Raw genomic sequence first — 27681 nt, forward strand, 5'->3', positions numbered from 1 at the left:
CTCTGATACCATATGAAACTACCAGTTACTCCGAAAGCTTAATCCGATGGAGATGACGTTATTTAATCTTTTATACTTTAACAATTTTAGACCTACCATGATCGTATTATCTTACCCTTTTAGAATATATTTTTTTTCTATTACATGTATAAATCTGCTTATTCAACTGTTATAGGGTACTGGTTACTTGCTGAGTTAATTGTCAAACGCACCCTTTTCCCTGCCTGTTTTACATAACAAGGGATATATTCTTGATTATGTCAAGGACCCCAAGGGAGTGCTAGATTAGCTGATTATGAATTAGACTTTGATTAATTCGTTTACCAGAAACTTAGAGTTTTTATTCATGTATTGTGTGAATCACAATTGTGATTTGGAGTTTTATGGTCAACTAAATTATCTTGAATATATTTAATTCTTCATTTCTTTAGCAAATTTAGATTCCTGTGTATGTTTATGTAAAGCACATAGTTAGCGTTGCATGCCTATGGGATCAAACCTTGTGGGTATGCAGCACTGTCACATGGCTAGCCCATGATCTCGGTTTGGGGGTGTGACAGAGGCATCTCCTATATGTTAATTTTAAAGCATCTCAAGTACTCAATAATGTTTGATGTACTTTTTTCAATGAAAGCAACTGATGCCACAATAGATATTCACACGCTTTTGTATGATACATGTTTGATCCTCTAAATACTTCCATACAAAGAATGAGGTAGAAAGTTCGGGTATTTCTATCATAAATTCTTCAGAGAGAATGGCATTGATCCAACTTAAGATTATCTGATGAGTAGTCTACCACGTCATAGGCTGGATTCCTGAGTACAAAAAGTGTTTGATTCTTCCATACTAGGTAGTTTGTGGATGATACTTGATCGACATCAAATTAGCTATTGTTTGCGAGATTGGGGTGGAAGGGATTGTGTTTCTTCCCAAACTGTTTGTAGAGGTAGAAGGGCCAGAGAGAGTTGAGTGATCTAAATATAGAGAGCAATGACTGTTACCATAAGCAAATTTTATAGAAGTATATTGATTTACTTCAATAAGTTCCATGTTAATTTACTTCATATATAGTGTGTATAAGATAATGTGAGAATAGAATACACATGGACCAATGAGAATTATCAAATTTTTATGGCTATCCTATGTGAGGTGTTTGACGTCCATACGCCCATGTAGTGGCTGCATGATCAAGTTGGTGAGGTTTGTCCTACAAGATAAGATATTTGCGCCATTAGGTTGGTGAGATGTCTCCTACAAGACAGGTGATAGCTCCTTTAGTTTTATGTGGTGGATATAAATCTTGCTTCTTTTACGGAGGTTGCTCCACTTTGTGAGGAGAGTAGTAGCTAGCGGCCAATTTATGAGGTGGAGCCTTCTCATGAGGAGGTTGTTGATTGATCTTATCAGAATGTTTGAAATAATCCTAACAACAAATATCTGCATAGTCCAAACTCATGCCTGGACAAATTAATATGGACCCCATGAGCATGATATTGTTTGGAGTCATGGTAACACAATGCATTTGGGATGCAAATGATAATTACTCTCTCTCTCTCTCTCTCTCTCTCTCTCCATATATGCATCTAGGGGTTAGCTAGGCAATTTCGTGGAAAGGCACTTGGCGACTAGTCTTTGCGGGGTCTGCAGAGGGCTAGATGTTTGCAGCTTACCCTTGCTTTGCAGAGAGGCTGTTTCCATGACTCGAATCCGTGACCACCAGGTCACAATGGAGCAACCTTACCTAGTCAATCAATCCCATATATTAATATAGGGATTTGCTTAGGCCATTTCGCAGCTGACTTTTGCAGGAGAGAACAGCCACACATGCTGACTTTTTAGTAGATTTTGTCCTATTCATTTAATTCATATGGGGAGGTTGTTCCCTCCTGCAAAAGTGAACCGCAAAAATGCTTTCTCTGAAATTGCCATGCAAATCCACACATATGACAGTGTGTGTGTATAGCTATTCTGCACCCCCAAGTCAGTTTGTTTTGATTTGGTTTTAAGTACAAATTCATCTGGGGTTCCATAATTTTGAAGTGTCTACACTAGCCACCTCACCCCATACATAGTTAAAACTAAAAAACATCTGCAACCCAAACTATAAGAAAGCTTTATTCAACAGGTAGGTAGTGGTTAAAAGCAAGGTTTTAAATTTCGGCTTCGGTACCTATTTCGGACCCTGCCGAAATCTGAAATTTCGGTCCGAAATTTGGTATTAAGCTTGGAAATTTGGGACTGAAATTTTGTAACATTTTTTTTTTAAATGCCATTTTCTCGAAATTTTGGGAAATTTCAGTTTCGGTCCCCACCGAGGATTTCGGTCGAAATTTAAAACCATGGTTAAAAGTAAAGAGCATCTCGAATCCAAACTAGTAGTAGTTTTATTGAACTATTACTAGTTGAAACTAAGTATTGCTTAGCAATTTATAGCTAAATTAAGAATTAAAAAAATGAAATGATATATTTGCCCCATTTTCATTCCCCGACCATCCCCTTGTGGTGTGAAAAGAATAGTCATGAATAAACTAGAGGAGGTGGCCCAGGGAAGAAAATGGGAAAATATGTCACTTCCCAACAAAACTGATAGGTACACTCCATAATTGCATTCTTCATATTTACTGAAATTCTTTCTTATAATTAGCACCAGGTAGCCTGTTGGGAGTCTATCCTCCACTAAAAAAATGAAAGCCCGACCCTACCCAAGAAACTATCTTGGGTAGGGCCGAGTCTACGAATCTCAGGTTTTCCTGTAAAAAATTAAACCCCACCCTAGATAATTCTTGGGTAGGGTAGGGTAGGGTTTTAGAAAACTGCTCGACCCGAGTTGCACTCCTAGTATTTATATTCCATACAAATCTCTCCTCCCTCCTCTCATCTGTAACCATCTCTACCCCTCGGTGGCCATTTGATACAAAATAAAGAAGAAAGGGACAGTGTCTTTTGGTGGTTTGGGAAAGATAGAGAAGAAAATGGAGTGTAGTTTTATAAATGAGAGCTCTAGTAATTCGATTTCTCCATCTCCAGCGAATAGGTTGCCGGAAAAGAGGCCTTTCGCCGGAGCTCTAGAACGAATGGAGGTGGAATCTCGAAAGCTTCCTTCGTCTCAGTACAAAGGTGTAGTCCCACAACCGAACGGGCGGTGGGGAGCTCAGATCTACGAGAAGCATCACCGTGTTTGGCTCGGAACTTTCAACGAGGAGTCCGACGCAGCCAAGGTCTACGACGTTGCCGCCCGGAGATTCCGAGGCCACGATGCCATCACCAACTTCAAGCCGACGAACTCCGGTAATGACCTAGAAACCCATTTCCTTAATAGCCATTCTAAAGGCGAGATCGTGGACATGCTCCGAAAACACACCTACGATGACGAACTCGAACAAATGAAGAGAAACTCCGGTGGCCGGAAGAGAATGTCCGACGGGTTTTCCGATTCGGGTCGTGAAAAGGAGAGAGAGCAGCTTTTCGATAAGGCGGTGACGCCTAGTGATGTTGGGAAGCTTAATAGGTTGGTGATTCCTAAACAACACGCGGAGAGGCACTTTCCTTTACAGATTGGGAGTGGTTGTAAAGGGGTGTTGTTAAATTTTGAGGACGCTGGTGGGAAGCTTTGGAGGTTTAGGTATTCTTATTGGAATAGTAGCCAAAGTTATGTTCTTACTAGAGGGTGGAGTAGGTTTGTGAAGGAGAAGGGGCTGAAACCTGGGGATGTTGTGAGCTTTCAAATGTCGACCACGCCGGAAAAACAGCGTTACATCGATTGGAAGCCGCGGAAAATAAACAGCTCTAACAATAGTAGAGCCTACATGGCAGAGCAGCCGGTTCAGGCAGTTCGTCTATTTGGGGTAAACATTTTCAAAGCAAGAGGAAGAAGCAATGCATAGAAGGAGCTATGTAATGTTCTTTTCATCCTGCTCTCTTCTTCTTTTTTTAAACTTGTAAATATAAGTAAAAAGAAAGATATATAGGGGAAATACTGAATTTTGTGTTTTTTCCAAGGTAAGTTTCTTTGCATCACATCCATTTTCTCTTGTTTGCAATGCATAGAAGGAGGTTTGTAATGTTCTCTTCATCTTCTTTTTCAAATTCTTCTTCTTCTTCTTCTTCCTTTTTTTTTTAACTTGTAAATATAAGTAAAAGAAAGATAGGTGAAATACTGAATTGGGTGTTTTTGCCAAGGTAACTTTATTTGCATCACGTCCATTTTCTCTTGTTTGTTTGCTCTGGTAGTGTCTTTGGTCATTCTAAGGACATACTGGTTTTGGATTTTGAGATTTGATTTTGTGTCAAAAACCATTCTTGACAAAATTATATATTTGTTTTGTAGTTGGGGAATTGATTTTAGACTAAAATAGATTATACATGCCAATATTGTTGTGATGTAGAATTGATTTGAATCCAAAATCCAGTCGGTCAACGCCGATCTAGCTTAGTCGTCTTTGATCATTCTAAGGCCATATTTGTTTTGGATTTTGAGAATTGATTTTGAGTCCAAAAAACCAGCCTTGACAAAATTGTATAAATATTTGGTTTGTAGTTCTAGTATTGATTCTAAACTCAAATCGATTACACATTCCAATAAGAATACACATTGTTGTGATGTAGACTAGATTGTGTCCAAAATTAAGTAGTGTCACCGCCTTTCCCCATCTAGCTTAGTCGCCTAATCTAACCAAATATTTACATTTTGTTTTCTAGCTCAGTTGTCTAATCTAAGCAAATTTGTACATTTTATTTTCTAGCTTAGTTGATAATGACAGAAATCCTAATCTAACCTAACTTCCCCATCTACCTTAGTAGTCAAATCTAACACTAAGATGATCCAACATACTCTTAACCCATTCTACACTGCCAACCAAGCATATAGTATTTCTAAGAATCAGTTTTGGACTCAAAACCGATTCTCAAAATCCAAAACAAACAGAACCTATAAAATAGAAAAAATGAGAAATAGAGAGTAAAAGCTTTGATGAAAAATATATATGGGGGTTGGAAATAAGTTGGAAGTTGAGATCAGGCAGCTAACATAGGATTGATCGAACTAGGTTCATCCTAAAGGGTCAGAACTGTTGTTCCCTTTCTTTTGTTCCTTTTATTGATTCCTAATAATAGCAGACGTGAGCTGTGATACTAGTTGCAGAGACTGAGTGGAGATGGGCCTGCCAAACTGCTTTAGCTATCAACCAAGCTTGAATCTAAAGTCCAAGTGGTGGACCTCAATGTTAGATATTTATATATTAATTAAAGTAGGAGAGGAAATGTTCATTGTTTGCTAGTTTTGATTTAGTATAGAAAATTATGTTTCAAGTCAACTTAGCTGCTTTTTCATGTATTTGTTTTTCGGTTAAGATTTTCTTTGAGGTTGTAACATTAATTAAGTTAATGGGTCTGATCTCAGCTTGCCCACATGTATTCAATCAACCGTTTGGATGTAACATAATGTAGAATTAAAAGGAAAGGAAAGGAAAGGAAAGGAAATTCTCTTTTCTTTTACTTTCTTCTTGTTAATAGTAACTTGGGGGTGCAATTTGGATCAGGTAGGGTTTAGTTTTTGCTAAAAAAGGAATTAGAATTAACCTGAACCAGACACAATTTTATGATAAAAGCTCAACCCAAATTCTAAAAAATTGACCCGTGTTGCACCCATATAGTAGATGGTAACACAAAAATACTGGGAAATAGGAAACATATATTCCTTTTGACTTTCCCTATTTTGGTGCAACCAAAGGGGTTAAAGATAGAACTGTGATGGCCCAATGCAATAAATTGACCGACATCAGAACAAAAATCTAGCTAATCATTAAAATGAGAAACTATTTGGTGTAAGGCCTTACGACAATACCCCTTATATCTGTTGGATCAAATGTCAAGGGCGTACAAAGGCCTTATTGTTGTAAGGCCTTACACCATATAAAATCTCAACTAAAATATACCATTCCAAATATTAGTTTCTTAATTTGGTAACAAATAAGTAGGGTGTAGTTCATGGGTTAGGGAAATGGTTTATCCCAGTCACATCATCATTAAATTCTACTAGATTGCAGTTTTGTTTCTGTTTGGCTTTAATAAAAGTATCTACTTTAGCCAAAATAGATATTTTGTTTCAGGTTTGCAGATATTTTTTATGGCATTGCCCTCTCCATGCCGACAAAACTAATGAGAAGTTTCCACCAGATGATTTGCTGTCTTGCACAACACTACTTTTCACTTCTGTGTTTGTTTTATCATTGTGCAACTCAAATCTTGAAAGAAATAAAAAACTTGGTGAAAGATATCCTAATTAACCCTCTTGTTGGGAACATCTGATGACTAGGATGAGATGAAAATACAAAAATAAAATAGAATAGAGAAATCAAACAAATGGTGAGATTTTGCCTAACTTCATAGTAATGTCTATATCTGTGGGAGAAAACTACTGTCGCTATGCCATGATTATAAAGTTATATCAAAATTCTGCAACTAAGATCTTAAAAAGTAACTTTGACCTTAATCCTATAGATAGTAAAAGTTTCACCCAAATATACAAATTATGTGATCTGCACATTACAATAATACAGCCAAATTCTGCTAACACAAATTATGTGATCTGCACATTACAATAATACTGCCAAATTGTACTGACACAGATTATGTGATCTGCACATTACAATAATACTGGCAAAATGCATCCAAATGTGAGAACACAATCTTTCAATTTCTAGAAGGCAAAATTGTAATGATTACAATGGATTAACATTAAACTGACAAACCCGCAACTTTTCCCTTTGCCTTGCACAGATTAATCCTAGAGAAAAACTAAGAAGAAGCACTCTCCCTCTTTCTCCCTCTATCTCTTATTCTCTCAATTAAACCCAGGATTTGGAAGAAAGAAAAGCCCTCCTTGTTTTTCTATTTCATGCAGCTGCCCCTTTGCCTCGACCTTTTGGTCATGTGTTATTTAGTAGGTTTTATGTCTAGGTCTTAGAAAGCCATAAGTATGCCATTTTACTATTTGGCTTCCCACTAAAAGCAAAGAGAATAAGTTAACTCCCAACAATCTTCACCTTGGCTTGTTTCGCAGCCACACAAAGATTTTCCGTTGATGTCACACCGGTCCATTATCGTCACAAGCCACTATTAACCTTCTGAAGTACCAACTACACATCAACTCTAATCATAATGGTTCTGACTCCACTTGAATCAATTAACACATTCGATGCCTGTGTAGTTGCCAACTCATTGAATCACCCAGTTAATCTTGGAGAGGGATCTTCAACCGTCCTCCCCATTGCAGAAATAGTTACCTCCTCCTCATCATCTGCAATCTGAAAGCCCATATATGTACCAACTATGAGAGAACCTGGTTCATCGTACAGAGCCACAAGTATTTTCCCTTTCTTTGGTTTCTTTCTTGTTTTTACTTTTATTGATTCCTGATAATAGTAGCTTTGAATTGCCGCTCTAGTTATTTACAACGATTGAATCTAAAGTCGAAGTGGTGGACCTGAAGGTCAGATATTTATATATTAAAGTAGGAGAGGAGATGTTGATTGTTAGTTAGGATTGATTTAATCAGTATAGAAAATTATGTTTCAACTTGGCTGCTTTTTCATGTATTTGTTTTTTTCTGTTGGGAGATTTACTTTGAGGATATGACGTTAAGTACGTTTACGGGTCTGATCTCAGCTTGCCCACAAGTATTCAAAAGGAAAAGAAAACCGATTTTCATTTCTTTTACTTTCTTCTTGTTAATAGTAAAATTTAGGGGTGCGATTTGGGTGTAGTGGGGTTGAACTTTTGCTTAAAAATGAATTGGAACCAACCCTAATCGAATTCAAACCAATTAAACAATACTAAAAAAATACTTAGGAAAAGTAAAATATGTTAAATTACTTTGATCTCCCCTATTTTTGATGCAACCAAACGAAGTAAAAAATAGAAATGTGTTGGACAGTGAGGCCCCAGTCCAATTAAGTTATCAACTATTAGTTTCTGACTTTGGTAACAAATAAATTGATATGGTTCATTAGAAAATGAGATTGCCAGTCACATCGCCATTGTACCTTCTTCATTACTTTCTGATCTGAAGATATTTTTCTCTTCTTGTTTTGGTTTTATTATAAAAATATCTATCCTATCTATTCTACGGGAAAGAGATATTTTTCTTCTGGTTTGCAGATATTTTTCACTACATTGTCCTTTCTATACCGACAAGCAAATGATTTGCTGTCTTGCACAAACACTATTTGTCACTTCTTTGCTTGTTTGTCACTGTAAATCAAATCTATAGTGGAAGTTGTTCCAAATATCCCTCTTGCAGGGGAACATCTAATCCTAGAAAATACAAAATAGAATGGAGAAATCAAGCAACCACACAAGAAGCGAGATTTTACGTAGTTTCTGTTGTACTCGACTCGACTCGACTCGACTCAGCCTTTGTCCCAACTACGTGGTTTCTGTTGTCATTTTCAGAATGGGAAATGATATTTACGCCCCTTTCACCGGGGACACCCATTTGCCAGTGTACTTTGCAATCAAAGCCACTGGATTTTTCTGACATAAAGTACATCATCTCCCTTTTTGCCATTGATACACTGACTTGGGTGTCCCTGGTGATCAAAAGTGGTTCTGAAAATGAAGTGTGAAAATAAAAAAAAAGTCTTTATTTTAGAAAATGCGTGCTCGTGAAAGAAGACTCAAAATGCTTATGGGAAGGCTAAAATTTAGTCACACATTGGAAACTAAGAAATGTGAAGAGGGGTTAATAAGTACCAATACACTTTTCCTTCTTATTTAAAAATTCAAATGAACATGGCGGGATAAATACGACGGTGCAACGTACGATGAGCGCGGCATGCGTAGTGGACTGTACGGTGCTAGTGGCGTTTTTTGGCGCACTTTGCTCGGTCAGATAAACGGTACGGGAGAGAAGTAGCTTATATTGATCTTGTGACTCGAAAGAGTACATTTCATTATGAGAAAGTACTAGATGGATGGTATAATCATGATTTGGCATGATCTAACGGTAGATAAGTAGCTTATATTGACATGAGCACCAGATTGGTGATAAGCATAATCCTACGGTCAGATAAACGTTACAGGAGAGAAAAAGGGTTTTACTAAAGCCAACACTCACTCCAAAGTCGATCTGGATGGTATAATAATGATTTGGCATGATCTAAAGGTAGATAAGTAGCTTATATTGATCTTGTGCCTTGAAAGAGTACATTTCATTATGAGAAGGTACTAGATGGTTTATAAATAGACCAGAAACTCACCATTTCTGTAAGACCTGAGATTTCATTGTGGAGACCATTCTAAAGTGAATTCCATTGCCTTCTCCACTCTCAATATTTCTTGATGCAGGAGCATCTAGCCAAATCGCACAGATCAACGGTTCAGATCGACGGTTGGGCCAATGAGATGATGTCCCTACCAAATTTGTCCTTCCCTAGTTTCAACAGTTTCTATTTTTAATAGTTATTTTTTTTTAATTTCCAAATTTATATTGTTTCGGGGTTACAAACTCCTTTCCAAATGTTGTTTGTGATATTTAGGAAGTTCCATTTTCATGGTTAGTGTTTTGGCCTTTTCTATTTCTCATAGGTTTCTAATTTGGGCCATTCGTTTAGTAAAATTCTTATTTTCCGTGTAGTGTTTAGGAGCTTCCCAAATTTTTTCAAAGACAAGTGAAGAATTTCCATTTACAATCTATCAAATATTGGCATTAATTTCATCTACTCATTTTCAAAAATAGGAAATAGACAACTGGTGCAAGGCCATGTTTGGGAAAGTTTTCCCTTTCTTTTTAGCCAATAGAGGTTAATTCTTTTTAAGTATTTTTTTTCTATTTACAATTGCAAATGTAATGACAATTTCCTCCTCTAAATATATGAATGAAAAGATAGATGCGGGGCCTGCTTTTTTTACAATTAAAAGATTGAATGAAAAGTGTGTTTTGTGGAGAAAAGTGTTCTTACTAGGGCTGCAACTCGGGTCGGGTCGGGTCAGGTTTTTTTTTTTCCGGAAAACCCTTGATTCTCAAACCCGGCCCTACCCATGATAAATCTTGGGTCGGGTCGGGTCGGGTTTTTTTACGTTGACGCAATTTTTTAAGGAAAACTCTTGTTTGGCAAGGCAACTCAACTCATAGAAGTAGAAAAATTCAAGCTTGGCAAACTCTTTAGTGCATTAACTAATAACTAGTTCAAAGAGAATAAATTGATGCATTACCAAATGAAAATGATTATACTCATGAGACAAACAACAAACTACTTAGTGCATTAACTATTTAGTTGAAACTTGAAACCCGAGAGCTAAAGGGGGGAAACGAACAGAAGATGGAAAGAGTCCATATTATTGCGTGCGTGCGTGAGTTTTACTTCTAAGTTTTCACTTTTAAAGTAACAAAGTTTTAGAAAAAAAAAAATACATACTATAACTTAAGTAACTCGGGTCGGATCGGGTTGGGCCCCTTCAAACCCGGCTTGACCCGAGATTCATGCGGGCTTTTGGATTGTAGACCCGGCTCAACCCGAAACCCGAGAAACATGAATCCAACCCAAGCTATTTTCAGGTTGGGTTGATGCGGGTCGGGTAAAACCCGGCCCAAGTTGCAGCCCTAGTTCTTACACCTGTTTCTTGGAGTTCCCTACAAATGAGGGTTAGCTTTTAAACCACACGATTATCATTTGTAATCTTTTTTATCGGATCATCTTCTTTGTTGTCGTTTGTATGCTATTCCTACGACAACTGGTATCAAAGCTAGGCTTTGCATGAGTTTTATGTACTGTGGATCCGAGAAGGTGATGATTCTCTAACCTATAGAGTCTTGGTCTATTTGATTGCTGGATTTGTTCGATTTCAACCTTCTGATATACTCGTTTGTTTTTTAGATGTCCCATTTCCATGTTTGCTCTGTTCTTCTCATTGGCTTGCAGGTACTGCTGAAAACACAATTTGAGGTGCTTATTTTCTTTAGTATATTTTATTATTCTTTTCAATGCTTCCCAATGAGCAAAATAAGGAGTAGTTTAATATCTCGATATTAGGGCGGCCGCGGGATATGTCAAATCCGACCTATTATACAACATTTCATACATCAAGCTGCTAATTGTTTAAGCATACGAAATATTAAGTCTTTCCTGTCCTTCACCCGGACATCGACTTATAGACAATTTTTTGACTACCACTATAGGCATCTACGCTAGATTACAATTTTGCATTGCAAAAACCTTTGAATAATGAACTTAAATACATTTCTTAGCTTAAACACAACATTTAATTCTTCCTGCCCCTAATGAGTTTAATCCCCAAGCACAGAGGATGCTTCTCCCCGTATCTTTCACCGCGAACCTTAGGGTGAGTTTCGAGTTAATACTATGCGTTCATTTCAAAAAAAAAAAATCTCTTTTAAGTATATCATCTACATTCCAGAATAAGATAGTAAACTTGCTCCCACTTTTTTGGACACATACAATAGTCAATCTGTGAACCACATAGCCAAGTTTGAGAATAAACTCGAAACCCCAAATTGTCTTGACATGAAGATTATTTTAGACTATATAGATTTCTTCATAATCTTATCTAATTGGCATCTATGAAGCCGCCAATGATTTTATACTCTTGAAGCAAAGTGTTCAACATCTGCTTGCTTATCTTATATATGCTTCTTATATATGCTTTCTCTACCGACTGCATATATATATCATCTTTTGTGACAATGCTAGTGAAACTCATCTTGATGCCAATCTTATCCTACATGGACGATTATCATTTTGTTTGTAAATGAGTAGCTCGACGTAAGCTTAAGCCATGTTTGGCAACCATAAATTTTTTCATGGAATATATTAGCTTACCAGGTGTTGAGACAGGTAGGGAGAGTGGGAGAGGGAGAGAATTGAGAGGGCATAGTGAGGAGATAATGCTGAGTGGCTGAAAAATAAGGAAAACAATAACACTATTTTGAGTAGAGATTTCATTTTTCCTGTTTTAAGCCACATCTAACACTTTCCTCACGCCCTCTCAATTCTCTCCCATTTCCACACCCTTTGCCCTTCTCCGAGCACTTGATAAAACAATATTCCATGGAAAAGAATTTCATGGCTTCCAAACATGACCTTAACATTATCCCAATCACTTACCAAATCTTTAATTAGATCCTTAACATTATCTACCTGGGACAAATTAAAAGAGGGCATGTCTACTTTTGCTAAAAAACAATAGTTATTTAATTGGGTTTCGTACTTTAATTCACGAAAAGAAAGGGCTGTCTGGGACCTCGGTGAAATGGGGATGTCTTCCTAGTAACTCCAATCTTTTCCCATTCACTTATCAAACAACGTAATAGAATTTGGCATCCTATTCCGATTCTTCTTCTGATTGCCCAGTAAACCAAATGGAAAAATCCAATAAAAATTTAAGGCTACTGATATTGGCACAATTATGTTTGGGGAATTATATTCCCCCCCTCTGATGGATCAATCCCCCCCCCCCCCCCCCCAATCGTTAAGTTTTAAAGGCAAAGAAAAATAAAAAACGGGGTGAATTTATCCTCAAGCAGTAAACCATTCTCCCAAAAACCGTTAAAGGGGGGGATTTTATCCCTTTTTTTTGGGGGGGGGGGAGGCGTGGGGTTCATTTCCCTAATGTTTTTTATAATTTCACTATCTTGCATTTTGTTAAAGGTTATTACTTGTTACATTTCCCAAAAACCACTCGGAAGCCAAATTAAATAAATAAAAAAAAAAAGCAAACTGAGTTTGTGCAATTATTTAAGCATGGCAGTGCTAATATGACTAACAGATTTAGTTCTGACCAGGGTGGAATCAGAAGAACACCACTTGGCTGGGAAATTAAATAGATTCCATCATTTTCACCCCATCTATTCTACCCTTAATATCAATATGTTTGATGTTTTAGTGCATGTATAGAAGATCTATTCCATCAAGTATCAAAGTCAAGGTGAGAGCATGGATATCATGGCTTGAACCAGTGATGGATATCAGAAGAAACCAAAGTGAAGATCAAGGGTTGAAACCTCTTGGAGATCAATTGAGCCAAAGTAAAGATCAAGGCTTGAACCACCCATAGAGATCAAATGAGCCAAAGAGAAGATGAGGCTTAGACCATTCATGAAGATCATGTGGAGCCAAAGAAGAGAAGAAGTGACCCATGAACACCAAGACTTGAAATGTTGAAGACAAAAAGAAGAATCAAATATATTTTCAAGTCTTTAGAATGTACAAGTCAAATCCTTTGCTTAGGGCTGCTTAGAGGGTCAAGGAGACATCAGTTAGAGTCCCAAAACATGATAATATAAGTGGGACAAGACCTAGCAAACACACTCTAAAGATTGGAATATTTTCAGCCTTAAATTGCAAAAACTGGCAGGGCCCCATACTCCATTCGACTAGGCATTTTTCAGTTTGCACGCTATTTGGAAACAGCAAGTGGACCAGTCGACTGGCCTGGGTTGAAAAACTAGCTAGCCTTTAGAGCTACAACGGCTAGTTCTTGGGCACTTCACAGAATTTAACAAAATGCACTCCAAACGGCTAGTTTTGGTTTCTAAGTTAATTTAAAGGTCCCCAAGTCTTGGAAACCCATCTGTTGCATGCCAAAACCCTAATGGAACACTAATAGAGTGAGAGAAGCCTCCTTGAGCCTCTACTTGGTTATTTTGAAAAGGATTGGGAATAGGGCTTACTTGTACATCTTCTTGAAGCTTGTTGTAACCCTCTTGAAGGGATTTTTGGTTTTCTTCTTATTGTTTGAAGATTGTAATTGGACGAGTGTTCGGAGAAGCATATGCCTCTCTCCGTCGTGAAGGATCGCCACCAAGGTTAAAGCGGTTGGATTGTAATTGGCACCGGTCTTTACTGAAGTTAAGAAGATAGTAAATCCATCAACGTGTTTAGTTTGTGGAGTGCAGTAGGCCTCGTGGGTTTGAGGACCGAACCACTTTAAATCCCCGGTGCACTCTCTTCTATCTCTTGCTCTTTACTTTCATGTTTGCACTTTGGATTTAGCTTTGTGTGCTTGATTGATTTGACTTTTAAGTTTCATTGGAGAGTTTTAAAACTGGATTTTAAGTTTTCAAAAGGTTTAAATTTTGTAGTATACCCAATTCCCCCTCTTCTGTTGCCATTTTAGGTTGGGCCCTATAGTCTAACAAATATCGTTTACTGCGAATTCATGACTTGGGTACGCAGGTGGTGTTGTGTGATTATTGTTATATGCTTGCTTCGCTCGGCCTGAGGAAGCAAAGATCTCATGAGCATTGGGCATTTACGTTACTGTTATTCCCATGACTATTCATATATATATGAACTGCTACCCTTATCGTTTAAGAAATTACTATTTCATTGCATATATCCTTATATGTTGGCCACATGTTATTTTTGGTATGCCCGGATTTGTCATGGATCCCCATATAAATGTAGTTGATATCATTTTACAGATCCTGAGAGTTAGCTTGGGATGTGGTCAGGAGCAAGGTTTAAAATTTCGGTTTCGGTACCTGTTTCGGACCCCAAAATTTTGAAATTTCGGTCGAAATCTGGTACCACAAAGAAAATGGTATTTTATTCAATCTGAAATTCGGTATAATATAAAATAAAATAAAAAAACTAGTATTTTGTGTGAAATTTTGGAAAAAACGAAATTTCAACCGAAATAAATGATCGTTTCGGTTTTTGGTGGTTTCGGTGTCGGTCTCCACCAAAATCCGAAATTTCGGATTTCGGTCGAAATTTAAAACCAGAGTCAGGAGGCCAGGAGTCCGAGTGACGGCGTGATTGGATCTTTTTTATTATCATTATCTTTTGTTTTATTCGTTTATGTGAGTACTATTGAAAACCTTGTGAGAACTATATCAGATGGTTGATTGTTAATCAGGAAATTTGGGTCATTTCGCTATGGATCAATGATTTAATGGAATGCGGTTTCTCGTTACTTTTGGCTTGCATGTCAACGAGGTCGCTTGTAGGTATGCGGCTCTGTCCGTGACACACCTAACTGTGCAGGGTATGCAGTCAAGTAGGATTTGAGGACTGTGCCATCTACACAGTGGGACCCACATCAAATGTATGGTGTGAACATTATGGACATCAAATGGGTGGGCCCATTGAACAATTAATTCTCTGGTACAATAATTCGTGGTGTCCACATGCACGTAGACGAATGCTAAACCACTTGTTCTCCAAACTCGTTCTCACCATACAAATCACATCTCGGTGTATCTTATGCCAAAATGTATTGACTCATCATGCCTTGACTTGGTGATGCATAAAAATGTTGTATCAGGGCTCTCTTTCTCGTCGTCATATCTGCAACACGAGTATCAGCAGGTAGGATTTGAGGCCTGTGCCATCTACACAGTTGGACCCACATCAAATGAATGGTGTAAACATTATGGACATCATGTGGGTGGGTCCATTGAGCAATTAATTCTCCAAGTTCAATAATTGGGGGTGATACATGCAGACGAATGCTAAACCATAAATTTTCCTAACTCTTTCTAACCATACAAATAAATAGCATCTCAGTTTATCACATGCCAAAAATGTAATGACTCATGTATTGACTTGGTGGTACATAAATATGTTATGCCGTGGCTCTCTTCCTCTTCACATCTTATGCTGTGAGTTTCAGAGAGGGCAGTTTGGTTTTCACATTCTTGTGTTGGAGGGTTTCTAGGAGCTTTTTTACCTTGATTTATCTGGTAGTCATGATAAGAAAGCTCTTTGAATTGACCAAATAAAGAGGCATTTGGGTACCATGTTCCCTACTTTTCATCTTAATTGGGCTTGAAGAGGTTGATAGAGTGTTAAGCTCTCACCTAATACATGCAAGAAGTCGACTTTTCCTCATAGATGAGGAACAGGGAACATGCTCTACCCGAATGCCTCTATTTTGAGTAAGTGAATTCAAGCAGCTTTCTTATCGTGATTTATTTGATAATTATAATATGAATGCTCTTAAATTGGATGCAAAGAGTGGTTTGGGTACCATGTTAGTAGTTCCTCATCCAAAGTAAGTTTCAAGAGGGAGATATAACATATCACTAATGATAGTAGTGAATATCCTTCTCTATTATGCTGTGATCACTAGATTCTTTGCCATGAATTTTCATGTCCGGCTGTGATCACTGCATTCTTTTCCATGAGCCCTCATGTCGTGATTGCAAGATTCTCTAGTGAAGCCCCCTTCTTCCTGCATTTCCCTCTCTCTCTCTCTCTCTCTCTCTCTCTCTCTCTGTCTGTCTCTCTCTCCACCCACGCTTCCCCTGAAATCTTCTTCACACTACACTTCTTACATATCCTCTCCTTCCCAATGGCCAATAAAGACCCACTGATAGCGCTCGATTCCCATGGCTAACCTCAAACGCTTACTTTAGAGGTATAATTCCTCTTCTTCATTAATTTTTTTTTTTCTGTTTTTTCATCTCCCCCACCGCTGACAACCATCGTTGCAACTCGGAAGAGGAGGAGCAGCAGGAAGAAGAAGGGAAAGTTGGAGTTCACAAAGAAAAATTGGGGTCTGATTGATAATTGGAATCAAAACTGTGAGATTTTGGGGTCAACTCGGGTAAAATGGGAGATTCAGCCCCTATTTTACCGAGACAACCTCCCAATATTCCGAATTGACCTCCAAACTGCATGCATCTGTTGGGTGCCCTAAACGCAATCATACTAAGTATAATTACGGGAAAAATATAGACACACCCCCTTAACTTTCTGACATTTTCAACTATAATCCTGACTTTTAAAAGTCACTAACTACACCCCCTGAAATTTTAATTTGTATTAGGTAGACCCCCTCAGTTGACGGTTTGTCCACAGATTGAAAGGTTAGGATGATCCTATGGAGCTGATTTTGGGCACACCCAATCTATGTCAGGGCCCATCAAATGAACGCTTTGGATCATCCAAACAATGTGGGCACACTGTGTTTTTGGTAGCGTTTGTATTCGGCGATGGGGTTTGGAGGGGCGTATGGGGTCTTCATTAGCATTGATAGTGTTTCAAAAGAGGGGGTCTACCTTATACAAATTGAAACCTCAAGGGGTGTAGTTGGTGATTTTCAAAGTCAGGGTTAGACATGAAAATATCATAAAGTTGAGGGGGTGTAACTGTATTTTACATACAATAATTGGAAATTCTGTAGTTAATTCATTAACTTCGATCGATTTGGACATTTCAATGAGTATCCGCAGGGCATTCATCACGCTATCTTGTGTAGTTACCTATTCCCCATACCAAAGAGTTCATGCAAACAGAAATTTTCTGCTCAAAAATTTTGGGTACAAGAGGTTCCAAACTGACAATGGTCTAGCTTGTTTGGACAAGGGAAGATGAACAAAAACTCTGTTTAACAAATAGCAGGGGAAAGAAGGTCCCAAACAGACGACAGTCCCATCCATTCGACCCATGAAAATTGACCAAAAACTTTCTGCTTAAAATAAGCACGAACAGAACGATCCGGTTGATTTATGCTATGGAATATACACGACCATGACCTCTGCTTTGCAGTGGGAATGCTTGGTAGGAACCAGTGAAACCCAGTATAATTACATTGGAATGTTTTGAAAGTACTTAGATACCTCAAAAGTACTAACGAATATGAACTGGTTTACAAAGGTGTGGAACTAATATGGTTAATAACGTTCTTTGGGAAATGTATGCTGGGAAAGTAGGTCATAGGAAGTTAGAGGATTGTCTTTTAGGCCAGGTGGGAGTTGTTTCCACAATGAGCTAGCCGCTAGGTGTCTGGAATGTTAAACTGGCCGACCTAGTTAATGCTGGGATAAGACCACAGAACACATCGCAGTGGTGATAGGACCATGAGACCTGTGAATAGTATCTTTAAGCCTGGAAACATGGTACTTGGACTGTTCCTCTAGGGCATGTCTGAAGGGATCGACTCCTGAAGATGGTTGACCCTATGTGCCTGACAAAGCACATGAACTAGTGTATTGGGTGTGTCTCACACTAGAATCTACCCATTCACAACATATGGAAATACACTCTTGTGCTTGGGATCCGATATTCTGCCCAACGTTTTTTTTAACAGAAACCTTTTGTTTTCATCTGACCAGAACTTTCTGCCCATTGTTTTACTTAACAGAAGCCTTTTCTTCGCTCCTTCCTCTAACCATAGCCCCCTTCACTTCTGTTTCAAATTAACCTCCTTCCCTCCTCCTTTAGCTGTTCAGATTGTCACGTGTCTGTTCGGACGGCAACCCTTTTGAGCCAGGTGTGAAAAACAAGCTCAAAAGGTGAGCCTTAATTCAACTTCATTCGGACATCAACTTGTAACATATCAATAACTAATAGGAGCTCCAGTAATGCTTTTGCTTCATATTTCACTTCAGGTTGGAGCTAAAATTTGTCCCAATTTCACATGGCAAATTGACACACTTGAATCTGATTTTCTTAACTTGAAGTGGAGGAGGCCTATGAAGGATTCCTGTCAGTCACTGTATTAGATGTAAGTAGCAATTCTTTGAAACAAAATAAAGACCATCTTAAGCATGTAAAACCTCTTCAAAAGAACCAAAGATAAACTTAGAAGTTGGAAAGGAAAACATTATCTGTAATGTGCACAGTTCCAGCTATCTCAAGAGAGAGAATTGAGAGTAAATAAAAGAAGGCAACTAGTTCAGAAATTTCTGAACTGGTATGGTAGAATTGGAGCAGGATAGCTTTTCTCCCAATCAGAATTAAAATTCTTGCAACTGAAACAGTTAGGTACTAGCTAGGGTATCAGCTCCTTTCACTTTGGCCAACCACGAATTCCCTTTCAAGTATCAGCCACACTTTCATTAGCATCCGGTTTTAGGAAGCTGGATAGTTGGTATAATGTTTGGTCATTGTGCTAGTAACCTCTCTTGCAGCAAATCCAATTGAATGGCCAGTCATCTTTGCATCAAAGGAGGAACAAATACAATGTTTAAAATTGTAGTGGAAGGTTGTGATTGGACCAATTATGGGTGAAAGTTTACTTCAGAGTCGTGATGTTGTAGCTCTTCACATGAGTAACACAGTAATATAGTTGGACTTAATGTGTTAAACACAAGTCCTCTGTTGAGGACCAGGAAGGTCACGGTCAATCTCCCAACACAGTCCACTTGCACGGACAGAAAACTCGGCTTCTGTACTCTTCACTAAATTTGATCTGCAGCATCACATGTAATTTTCATGGAAGCTAGAAATTGACATATCAAAGGATTCTAATGAATATTTAACCACAGACTCGCAAGCAGTCCAAATACACTATTTTTTTTTCTCTTCGAGTGAAATCACCAAACAGTATGCAAGCCTGTCTCTTCAACTTTGAACAAGCTGAACAAATTAATTCTTCTTAATATTGGGTTCTGATTATAGCACGTGCATGCTTTCATTAACCCAGGATCCCATCAATTCTTAACCACAACTCAATTCATAGCAAACACAGAATTCCGCACATTCTACACCCACTCTCTGTTCCTTGAAGGAGCTCACAATCACTTGTATAAGGTAAGTCCAATAAAAAATAGTGATGAATTTTCAGTAGGTGTTACTTTGGGATGAAAAATGAGGAGTCCAAACTATAATAATCAGCTTCTGAGTAAATCATGTAGGATAAAAATGTCAAATCCAAGTTCGGTGAAGCTCAACTCTCTTCGATGCAAGTGTCAATGAGCAGGTATTGGTGGTTGGATACACAGAGACAGGCTCTATCCTGCAATTGGAAGTGATTTGCAGAAACATCAGCAAACATTCCTCCGCAATGATACAGGCAAGCACGAACAGTCAAAGGCAGACCTGTGCTATTTTCAAGAAATTTCTTTCATAGTGTTGCAACTGAGCATGGAGAAGTTCTGTTCTGTAACATGCAACTCAAACCCCTTGCAGCTGCCTCAATCACAATTCAATAGTTATATCAAAGCTTTTAGGATCAAGGAGCATCCTACTATTACCTTGTTAAAGTCCTTTCCTTACACAAGTTTTGCGGGAACAGAACTCTGTGACCGAAATCCACTTGTTTCAGCTCATTCAATTGAGAGGCAAACCAGCTATAAACATCAAAGGGAAACTCCTTGATCTGTCTCAGACCTAATGTAATTCAGCTTACAAGAATGCTTCAATTATGAAGACTAACACTTAAACAACTCACAGTGTAGCAAAATAGTCTCGTGCATCCATGTAGTATGGAATGAAGTCTAGGTATTATCTTAGCTGAACATATAACTGTTTAGGTTGCAGCTTTGGGCATTATAACAAGCAATTGCAATTCAATTGATGAGAATGCCTACAATATAAGATTGTGCAATTTCTGGTGTGTAAGTTGCTGGTCTTTGTGAACATTCAACGGAAGAGAATTACTAAGAGTTTGTGTAAGACATTAATCAGCAACACAGAATGCTAACATCAACAGACTCAATGGTGAAATATCTAAGCCTCGTGCACATTCAACAGATCAATGGCATTCATGAACAACACATTGGATATTCTAATAGTAGAACCTTCTAAATCCCATAGCAAAGCCAGAACTCCCATTTCACACAAATTCAAGGGAACCTTAATTCAATGGAATTTTCTAAATGGTACCTTAGGAATCCGACACAGTACATCCTTGTAGGAGATGAACATAGTCACAATTTCTTTGTTAACTACCACTCAAACTAATCCTAGCAGAATTACAATTTCTTTATTAAATCTACTCTAATCACAAACAAAGAAACGAGTATGCTTCTTTGACTCTAACAACCATCAGAATCCTAATTTAATAAAACCTCTAAAACTAACCACAAGCCACGACTCCTAGTTCCACCAGGATTCGTCTACACCGGTTCCGCACTTGCGTCGTGTTGGCCCGTCCCCTCCGGCACCGTGGAGAGTTGGCGATGACTCTCAACATTATGCAAGTACTTTCCATCCACATGCCGTTTCTAGTCATCCATCGATATCATAGGGACAATAGTCACCGAGTCTTCGACTAGATGATATAATATGTCACACTCGGTATCCCTCATCTTTTTTAGCTTCCCATCATATCCCTTCATCACGTTAGATAGTCCATGTTGCACAAGTATGTCCTTCACCCTCATTTGCTATATATAAGGTGAAATTACCCTTTCCGTCAAACTTGTCGATGTTGAACTAGATAACAACTAATTTCACCGCCATCTCATATCAATCTCGATGCGAAGCTCCACCTTGAACGACAATCTCTCCGATAATCTTTCTACCCTCTAATGATCACTATAACTGTGATCCAATCATAAAACATACGATCACTCCACTCGACCTTAATGATCTCTCCAACCACATCTTTGATACTACTTGTTGAGAAAATCTGTCGGGCAAATCGGATCCGATCGTGCACATGTAAAAGAAAAAGTAAATAAGAAAGAAGCCACAAGATGAACAAAAATATTTTACGCAGTTGTGGGAGCCGGTAGTTCAGCCAAGATTCCTACGTCTACGGGAGAGAACACAATCATCCGCTATGAGAGGACAAAATACAATGATTACAATAGGATTAATCTGCGACCGCAAAATCGTAAACCGCAACCCTTTCCTTGTCCTCTTAACTAAGACCGTACACAAATATAAACAGGGAGAAAAACCTGTAAGAAAACCCTTGAGAAAACCCAAGAGAACTCTCTCCATTTATTCTTCCCTTTCTCTCTTTTCTCTCACCTTGTTCTTGCACCTCCCACTCTCTTATGCCATTTAAAGAGATTTTATATAAATAGGTTTTGGAAAAACATAAAAAATGTCATCTTTCCTCTTTTAGTTTCCTACAAAAAGAGGAAACAATGCAACTTTCAAGACAAAATCATTGGTTTTTTTTTTATTAACTTTCCCAATTTGTTAATTAACTCTCGCAAAGTTGTTGTAAAGAAAGTGCCATCTAAATAAAGTCAATGCAAAGTGAACCCTTTTCCTTCTCCATATTATGTTGATTTGACAACATAGGGCTCACCAATTTGTATTTAACAGTCAATCATTTGGCTAATAATATATTAATAATAGTAGCTGCTCCCTCTCCATTATCTTTAGGTGAAAGTGTTCATGCTTCCAAATGAAGAGAAATCGGATATCTAATGGCCAAAAGGTAATGGGTCAATTAAGAAGGATACTTGCAGATGGGTTGTTAACAACCTTCACTTTACCCACTTCGAGATGCTTAATAATTAAGAGGGAACATGTGGGAAAGGAGGTAGGAGTTTCTTTGCCTGTTGAACATGAAGAATTTCAGAAAGGAAACTGATATCTGCACTACCATAGTCAACATCCAATCATAAAAATTTAGAACATAATGAGTAGGTTCGCATCAAAATACTGAAGTACGGATAGCACTCCCCTTTCTAGGGCTGGGCTAGTGGGGTTGTAACTTTCTTATAATACCGCAGGAACTCAACTCAACAAAGCCTTTGTCCTAAACTAGTTGGGGTCGGCTAATTAAAAATGAAGACATCCGTAAAAAGGTGGGGGTGGCACCAATTGAGGAGACGATGAGAGAGCACCACTTAGGATGGTTTGGGCATATCCAACTCAATGAAGCCTTTATGACCCAAATCATCCAAACAGCCCCTAAAATAAAAAAATTTAAGGGGCTGTTTGGATTCTGGAAGAGAAATAGGAAAAGGAAACTGTGATGTTGGCTGACCACGAAAGGATTGGAAGAAGTAGGAATGGGAAAATTTTCACACTCCAGGGTGTGTTTGGTGGACAGGGAAAGGGTGAAGCAGAAAACACGATAGACCGGTTTTTATAACTTTCAATTTCCTTCCTCCTTGATGGATATTAGTCTTGTATTCTTTGTGTTTTTTATTTATTGGTAGCTATGTACTTGATCATCTCGATGGGTGCTTCCCATGTGTTTCTTGTTTACTTTTTAGTAAAAATTTTAGTGGGGCTCGAATGTATCACCTCCCTTACACTTGTATACCATCTTCCATTATTTTTGCTCTCTGTGTATCACAGGTACATTCTAGTTGTACTACATAATTCCTACGCATCCACACACCCTTCTAGAATAAAAAGAGCAGCCATAAATACACTAGTGGGGGTGGCCTGGGGAAGAAAAAGAGGAGGAATATATCATTTCACTTTTCGTGTTTTGCCTTTTTGGTCGAGTAAATTGAGAACCATTGTCTTGTTACAACTTATAGAAATTTGTTTGTTGAATATGTTGGAAAGGTCATTTAAATCAGAAAGTTTGGTGATGATGGGGTTGGCAGTTAGAAGGCAGATGAATAAGAATCTTTCAAACTCCCAAGCAAGTAGGTAAGGTGGCAACAGAACCGAAAACTCATCTTCTAACAAACATCCAAACTAACTTCCTCTTTATAATCTATTCAGTGAGAGTTTTTCAACTAACACATTCCAAGATGGAAGACTCCAAATCCATATCTTCAATCAAGGTTTAATCATTGCTGTTCAATGTTCATTCTCTTATTCCTTCTTTTAATGATTTACTTCATTGAGGGAAAGGAGTTTTAACTGAAGTACCTTTCTTTTGCTTTTGTCTGAGTTTTTGAAGGATCATAGTTCACAGTCTTCTTCTCGTTCGAGTTCTGCTGAGAAACGAGCGCTGCGATCTGGGCAGTCACAACCTTTTAGACTCCATACGGAGGTAATACCTTTGTCCCTAAACTCTCTTCCATTTGTGGTGTCTTTTTAGGGTCTCTCCCCTGTGTTTGCTCATTAGGCTCGACGGTTCGTCCACCTTTTTGTAGTTATGCTTTTATTTATAAATTTTGAGGTTGGCCTCAAGGCCGCATTCTTTTCCGGGTTAAAGAAAAGAGTGGATTTCACTTCTGTTGCGACTAAGTGAGTCGCCTAAAATCAGCCAATTCACTTTTTCCTGAAGGGTTCTTTATCACTTTGGAGCCATGCGAGATAAGTCGCATGCATGGTTTTGAATGAGCCAAAGAAGTGAGGAATCCTTTTTTCGACTCTTGACTCTTGACTCTCCCACTCCAATCGTTGCTTTTCTTTCAGTTACTTTAAACTGGCTGCTTCAACTTCAGCAACTCGAATTTTCAATATTCTTTTTTATTTTTCATCAAATGAATGGTATCATCTTCTAGATCAGAATTGATCTATATCTTTCTCAAAACAAACGAAAAGGACAAGAAAGATGAAACATAAGTCATGGATGAACTTAAAAATCAGTTTTTCAGTTGTTTTTTCTGTTGGACTACTATTCACCAAAAAGTGAATGGGCTGATTTAAGGCGACACACGTAGTCATGACAGAGGTGAAATCGCCTCTAAAAAAAACCTTGGTCCATAACCCAATATTTTAAAAATTGACTGGTTAATCAGTAACTCGGCTACTTCGAGAGTCGATAAAATAACTTGAAAACTCAAGACCCAGTTAACTCTCGTACTTACTCGACTGTGGTCCATGGCTGAGTCCGAGTTGTTAAGCACTGGGATCTTCATCAGAGTTTTATTTGGCAGATACATTAGTTACTAACCAGGTCTCTTGAGAATAGTAAAAAGGAACCAAGAAGAAATTGTTCTTATACATTTAATTTTTGCAGTCTAGAGGACAGATAAAACAGCAGGCATTTCTAAAAAGATTACAAGAATTGGTAGCTGAGGAGGCAAAGAATCGAATTCCAGTAGCCCAAGGCTTGCCATTGACTACTGATAAACCTGAAGTCTCTCTCTCTCTCTCTCTCCCCCTATCTGTCTGTGTGTCTGTTTTTCTATCCATCTATCTATCTATTTATAGTTCTGCCTAAAGTAAATGAACAGATTTTATACAAACCTCCATCTAAAGAACAGACAAAGCCACTGGATATCAAGCTGCACACCCAGCAAAGAGCAACTAGGCGTGCTGGATTCAATGATCTGGTAAGTGTCTAAAGAAAAGCTGCAATCATGCAATAGAAGGTATTTTGCAAGTCATTTGAGCAAACTGAGTCTTATGTGTGTAGGTTGCGATCAAACTAAGTTGGCTAAAGGAGCAGAGACAACAAGTTGAGAAGATAACAAAGGTACAGGTAGCTCCAAAACAATCACCAATTATAAGATAACCATAAGCAGATTTCACTACATGAAAACTAATTTTGGGAAACAGATGATTGAAGAAGAAGAGATTAGAAGTTTGCGGAAGGAATTGATCCCAAGAGCCCAGTTAATGCCTCTATTTGACAGGCCATTCTTTCCACAAAGGTACAAATATGTTCACTTGGATCTTTTATAATATAAAATGGGCTATTACTGTTAGCTTAGTTCAATATATTAAATGCGGAAATGGAATCATATAAACCTCGGTCATGATGATTAGATGGAGTTGCCAAGTGATGAATGTGATCTGACTGTTAAAGACCCTCGCAATGAATACCATCTGTTGACCACTGGAGAGATTTTCCAATCTACACAAATTCGATGCACAGATCAATCAAATCTAGGGCTTTCCTTGGTAGATCAGGAACCACCCAAAGAAAACCGTAAATCACTCCTAGTGCCTTAATGTGTTGCTCCCATGCACTAAGAACTCTTTCTAATATTAGACATTTAATTGAGATTAACCTTAATAAGCCTTGAACCCTAAGTTGAAAACTCTCAACCTAATTAGTCTAGGTTGCACTGTAGGCCCCTTAATGGATAACGTTTCCAACTATTATTATTGGCCCACATTGAATTGATCGATTATGTCGATTATGCAGTGTTGTAATGAAAAAGAATAGATAAGGGAGCTAGAGAGAGACACAGCCAAAGGGCCCGTGTAGAGCTCTACTAAAAACACAAATAAAACGCCAAAATAAAGAATTCTATATATCAAAATAACTTACAATTGACATGATTTTCTTTTACCTTTTTCCTTAGAATCTCTATGCTTCTTCTTCTGCTTTTCTGTTGTTTTTCTCATTTTCAAACTTTAAGCTTTACCCTTGGAGCTTACGCTTGAATCTTACAATCTCTACGTAAGTGACTGCTTACAGACACAAAACACTCCAAAAATAGTTAATTACATTAAATACTTTGTTGTAGTCCCCATGAGTCCTTTAAGTATCCTAAGCAACATCATAGGAACTCACATTAGATTCTTTGATAATTTTGCTTAAACATTAAGGACACTAGAAAATATACAAGGACTCTTCCATTTTCATCTAATAATAACTATCCTAGAATCCAGAATGACATTTCACAAAACAATTATCATTGGTTTTGATTTACAATTTGCAACAATTATAACTTAAATTATCTCATCTGTTACCAACTAGCTTACAAGTTCAGAGTAATTTGTTTCAAAAAATCTCTGTAAATGATCAGAACTTTGCACTGTTAAAACTATATAGAGAAAAACAACATGAATATCTTAATTATAGTGAATCAGCCGGTTTCAGTGCCATTTAAACATGATAGAAACTTTTATCTTACATTTGGCTCATCTTCTCTTAGATATTGAGCTTAAAATTTGTTTTTCCTCTCATTGCATTTTGCAGATCAACGAGGCCTTTAACAGTTCCAAGGGAGCCAAGTTTCAAGATCTTGAGCAACCAGTGCTGGAACTGTATGTCCTGCAATGGAAATCTATACCATTTTGACCGAAGACCAAACCAAATTATGAAGCCTATCAAATAATCATTTGTTCAGAAGTTACTACATTGGGCATGTACTCTACATAATGTTTGAGTGTAATTAGCATAGGGTATAGATGAGTAGATTGTGTGGTTAACAATATTAGATGTTTTTGTCATTATAAACATCTTAAGATTGTATCTTCCCCGATTGATCTTTGAATAAAATGATTTCGAGCAAAATCATGGATTCGGTTTTTTTATAACGTCTCAGCCGCCATTCTCTATATTCCGGTCTGTTTATTTATTTAGAATGGCAAAGAATTGGAATTAATAGAGAAAGAAAACAAAGGATACCCCTGGCGAACGATAAGATCAAAGTAATACAAGAAACAAGAAAACTACAACAAGATTACACCTCAAAGAGGAAGAAAATCAAAGACTTCCAAATCCGACCTAGCACAACCATCCTGCGCTAGCCAATCGGCCCCAAAATTCGCCATTATCCTAACGTGATTATATGAGATAGAGGTACCCGGCCCACGATCGGATATTTCATCAATCTATTTGAGCAAACAGCTGTGTAAGAGATGATCTACTGTCTAACCATGTTATCACTTTTAAGGACTCTCCCTCCACTACAGGGGCGGATGCACATATAGTGAATGTGAAGCTCGCCAACCGTGCGTGCTCGCAAGGTTCTGCCTTGCTAGTGCACGACGCTTGTCGCACCTACGGGTTGGGGGCGTGACAAAGGGATTATGTTATGTGCCTAATTGGCCTTAACGAAAATAAACAAAAAGAAAATAGAAAAAGAGATGGAGAGAGGTTGATTCGAGGCAACCGGACCTCCTAATGGCTCGATTCGAGAGGAACCATGACTCTCCAAGAACAAAGTTTCCTTTGCTGATGTAAAATTCTTTCTTTTTCATTTCATTATAATACAACTACTAAATACAAACACAAAGTAGTTACACATCACCCATCCATTTTCCCACTTACAACACACTCCATCAACAACCAACACCCACTACCCACTACCCTAAACACATAAACCATAACTAACACCCATAACGATAAAAAATACTCCCACAACTAGATAATAACTAGATTATAACTACCCATAATCACCATAATCATATGCACATATCAGATTATGCAAAT

At 38.0% G+C, this 27681-nt stretch overlaps 2 protein-coding genes across 4 annotated transcripts; both read left to right on the forward strand.

Annotated features, from left to right (window-relative positions):
- The first annotated feature begins 2690 nt into the window (after positions 1-2690).
- LOC143854541 (AP2/ERF and B3 domain-containing transcription factor RAV1-like) lies at positions 2691-4106 on the forward strand. The gene has a single exon (XM_077364562.1). The coding sequence runs from the start codon at positions 2976-2978 to the stop codon at positions 3885-3887; it is 912 nt and encodes a 303-aa protein (XP_077220677.1). The 5' UTR covers positions 2691-2975; the 3' UTR covers positions 3888-4106.
- An 11537-nt stretch (positions 4107-15643) lies between these two features.
- Positions 15644-26754, forward strand: LOC143854659 (TPX2 (targeting protein for Xklp2) protein family). 3 transcript variants are annotated; one of them, XM_077364726.1, is made up of 9 exons: positions 15644-15901; positions 23178-23260; positions 23340-23401; positions 23521-23613; positions 24529-24648; positions 24746-24844; positions 24928-24993; positions 25071-25165; positions 26443-26754. In XM_077364726.1, exons 1-9 carry the CDS (start codon positions 15858-15860, stop codon positions 26579-26581), a joined length of 801 nt encoding a protein of 266 aa, XP_077220841.1. In that variant the 5' UTR covers positions 15644-15857; the 3' UTR covers positions 26582-26754. The 3 variants fall into 3 exon arrangements, with proteins under 3 accessions (XP_077220841.1, XP_077220842.1, XP_077220843.1); XM_077364727.1 differs by having other exon boundaries at positions 15655-15901; positions 24928-24987; XM_077364728.1 differs by having other exon boundaries at positions 15873-15901; positions 23178-23264.
- The last annotated feature ends 927 nt before the right edge of the window (positions 26755-27681 follow it).

The sequence above is a fragment of the Tasmannia lanceolata genome, unplaced genomic scaffold (genome assembly GCF_043159265.1).
Source record: "Tasmannia lanceolata isolate RefF3 unplaced genomic scaffold, GAP_Taslan_0.1 ptg000020l, whole genome shotgun sequence".
Lineage (NCBI taxonomy): Eukaryota > Viridiplantae > Streptophyta > Magnoliopsida > Canellales > Winteraceae > Tasmannia > Tasmannia lanceolata.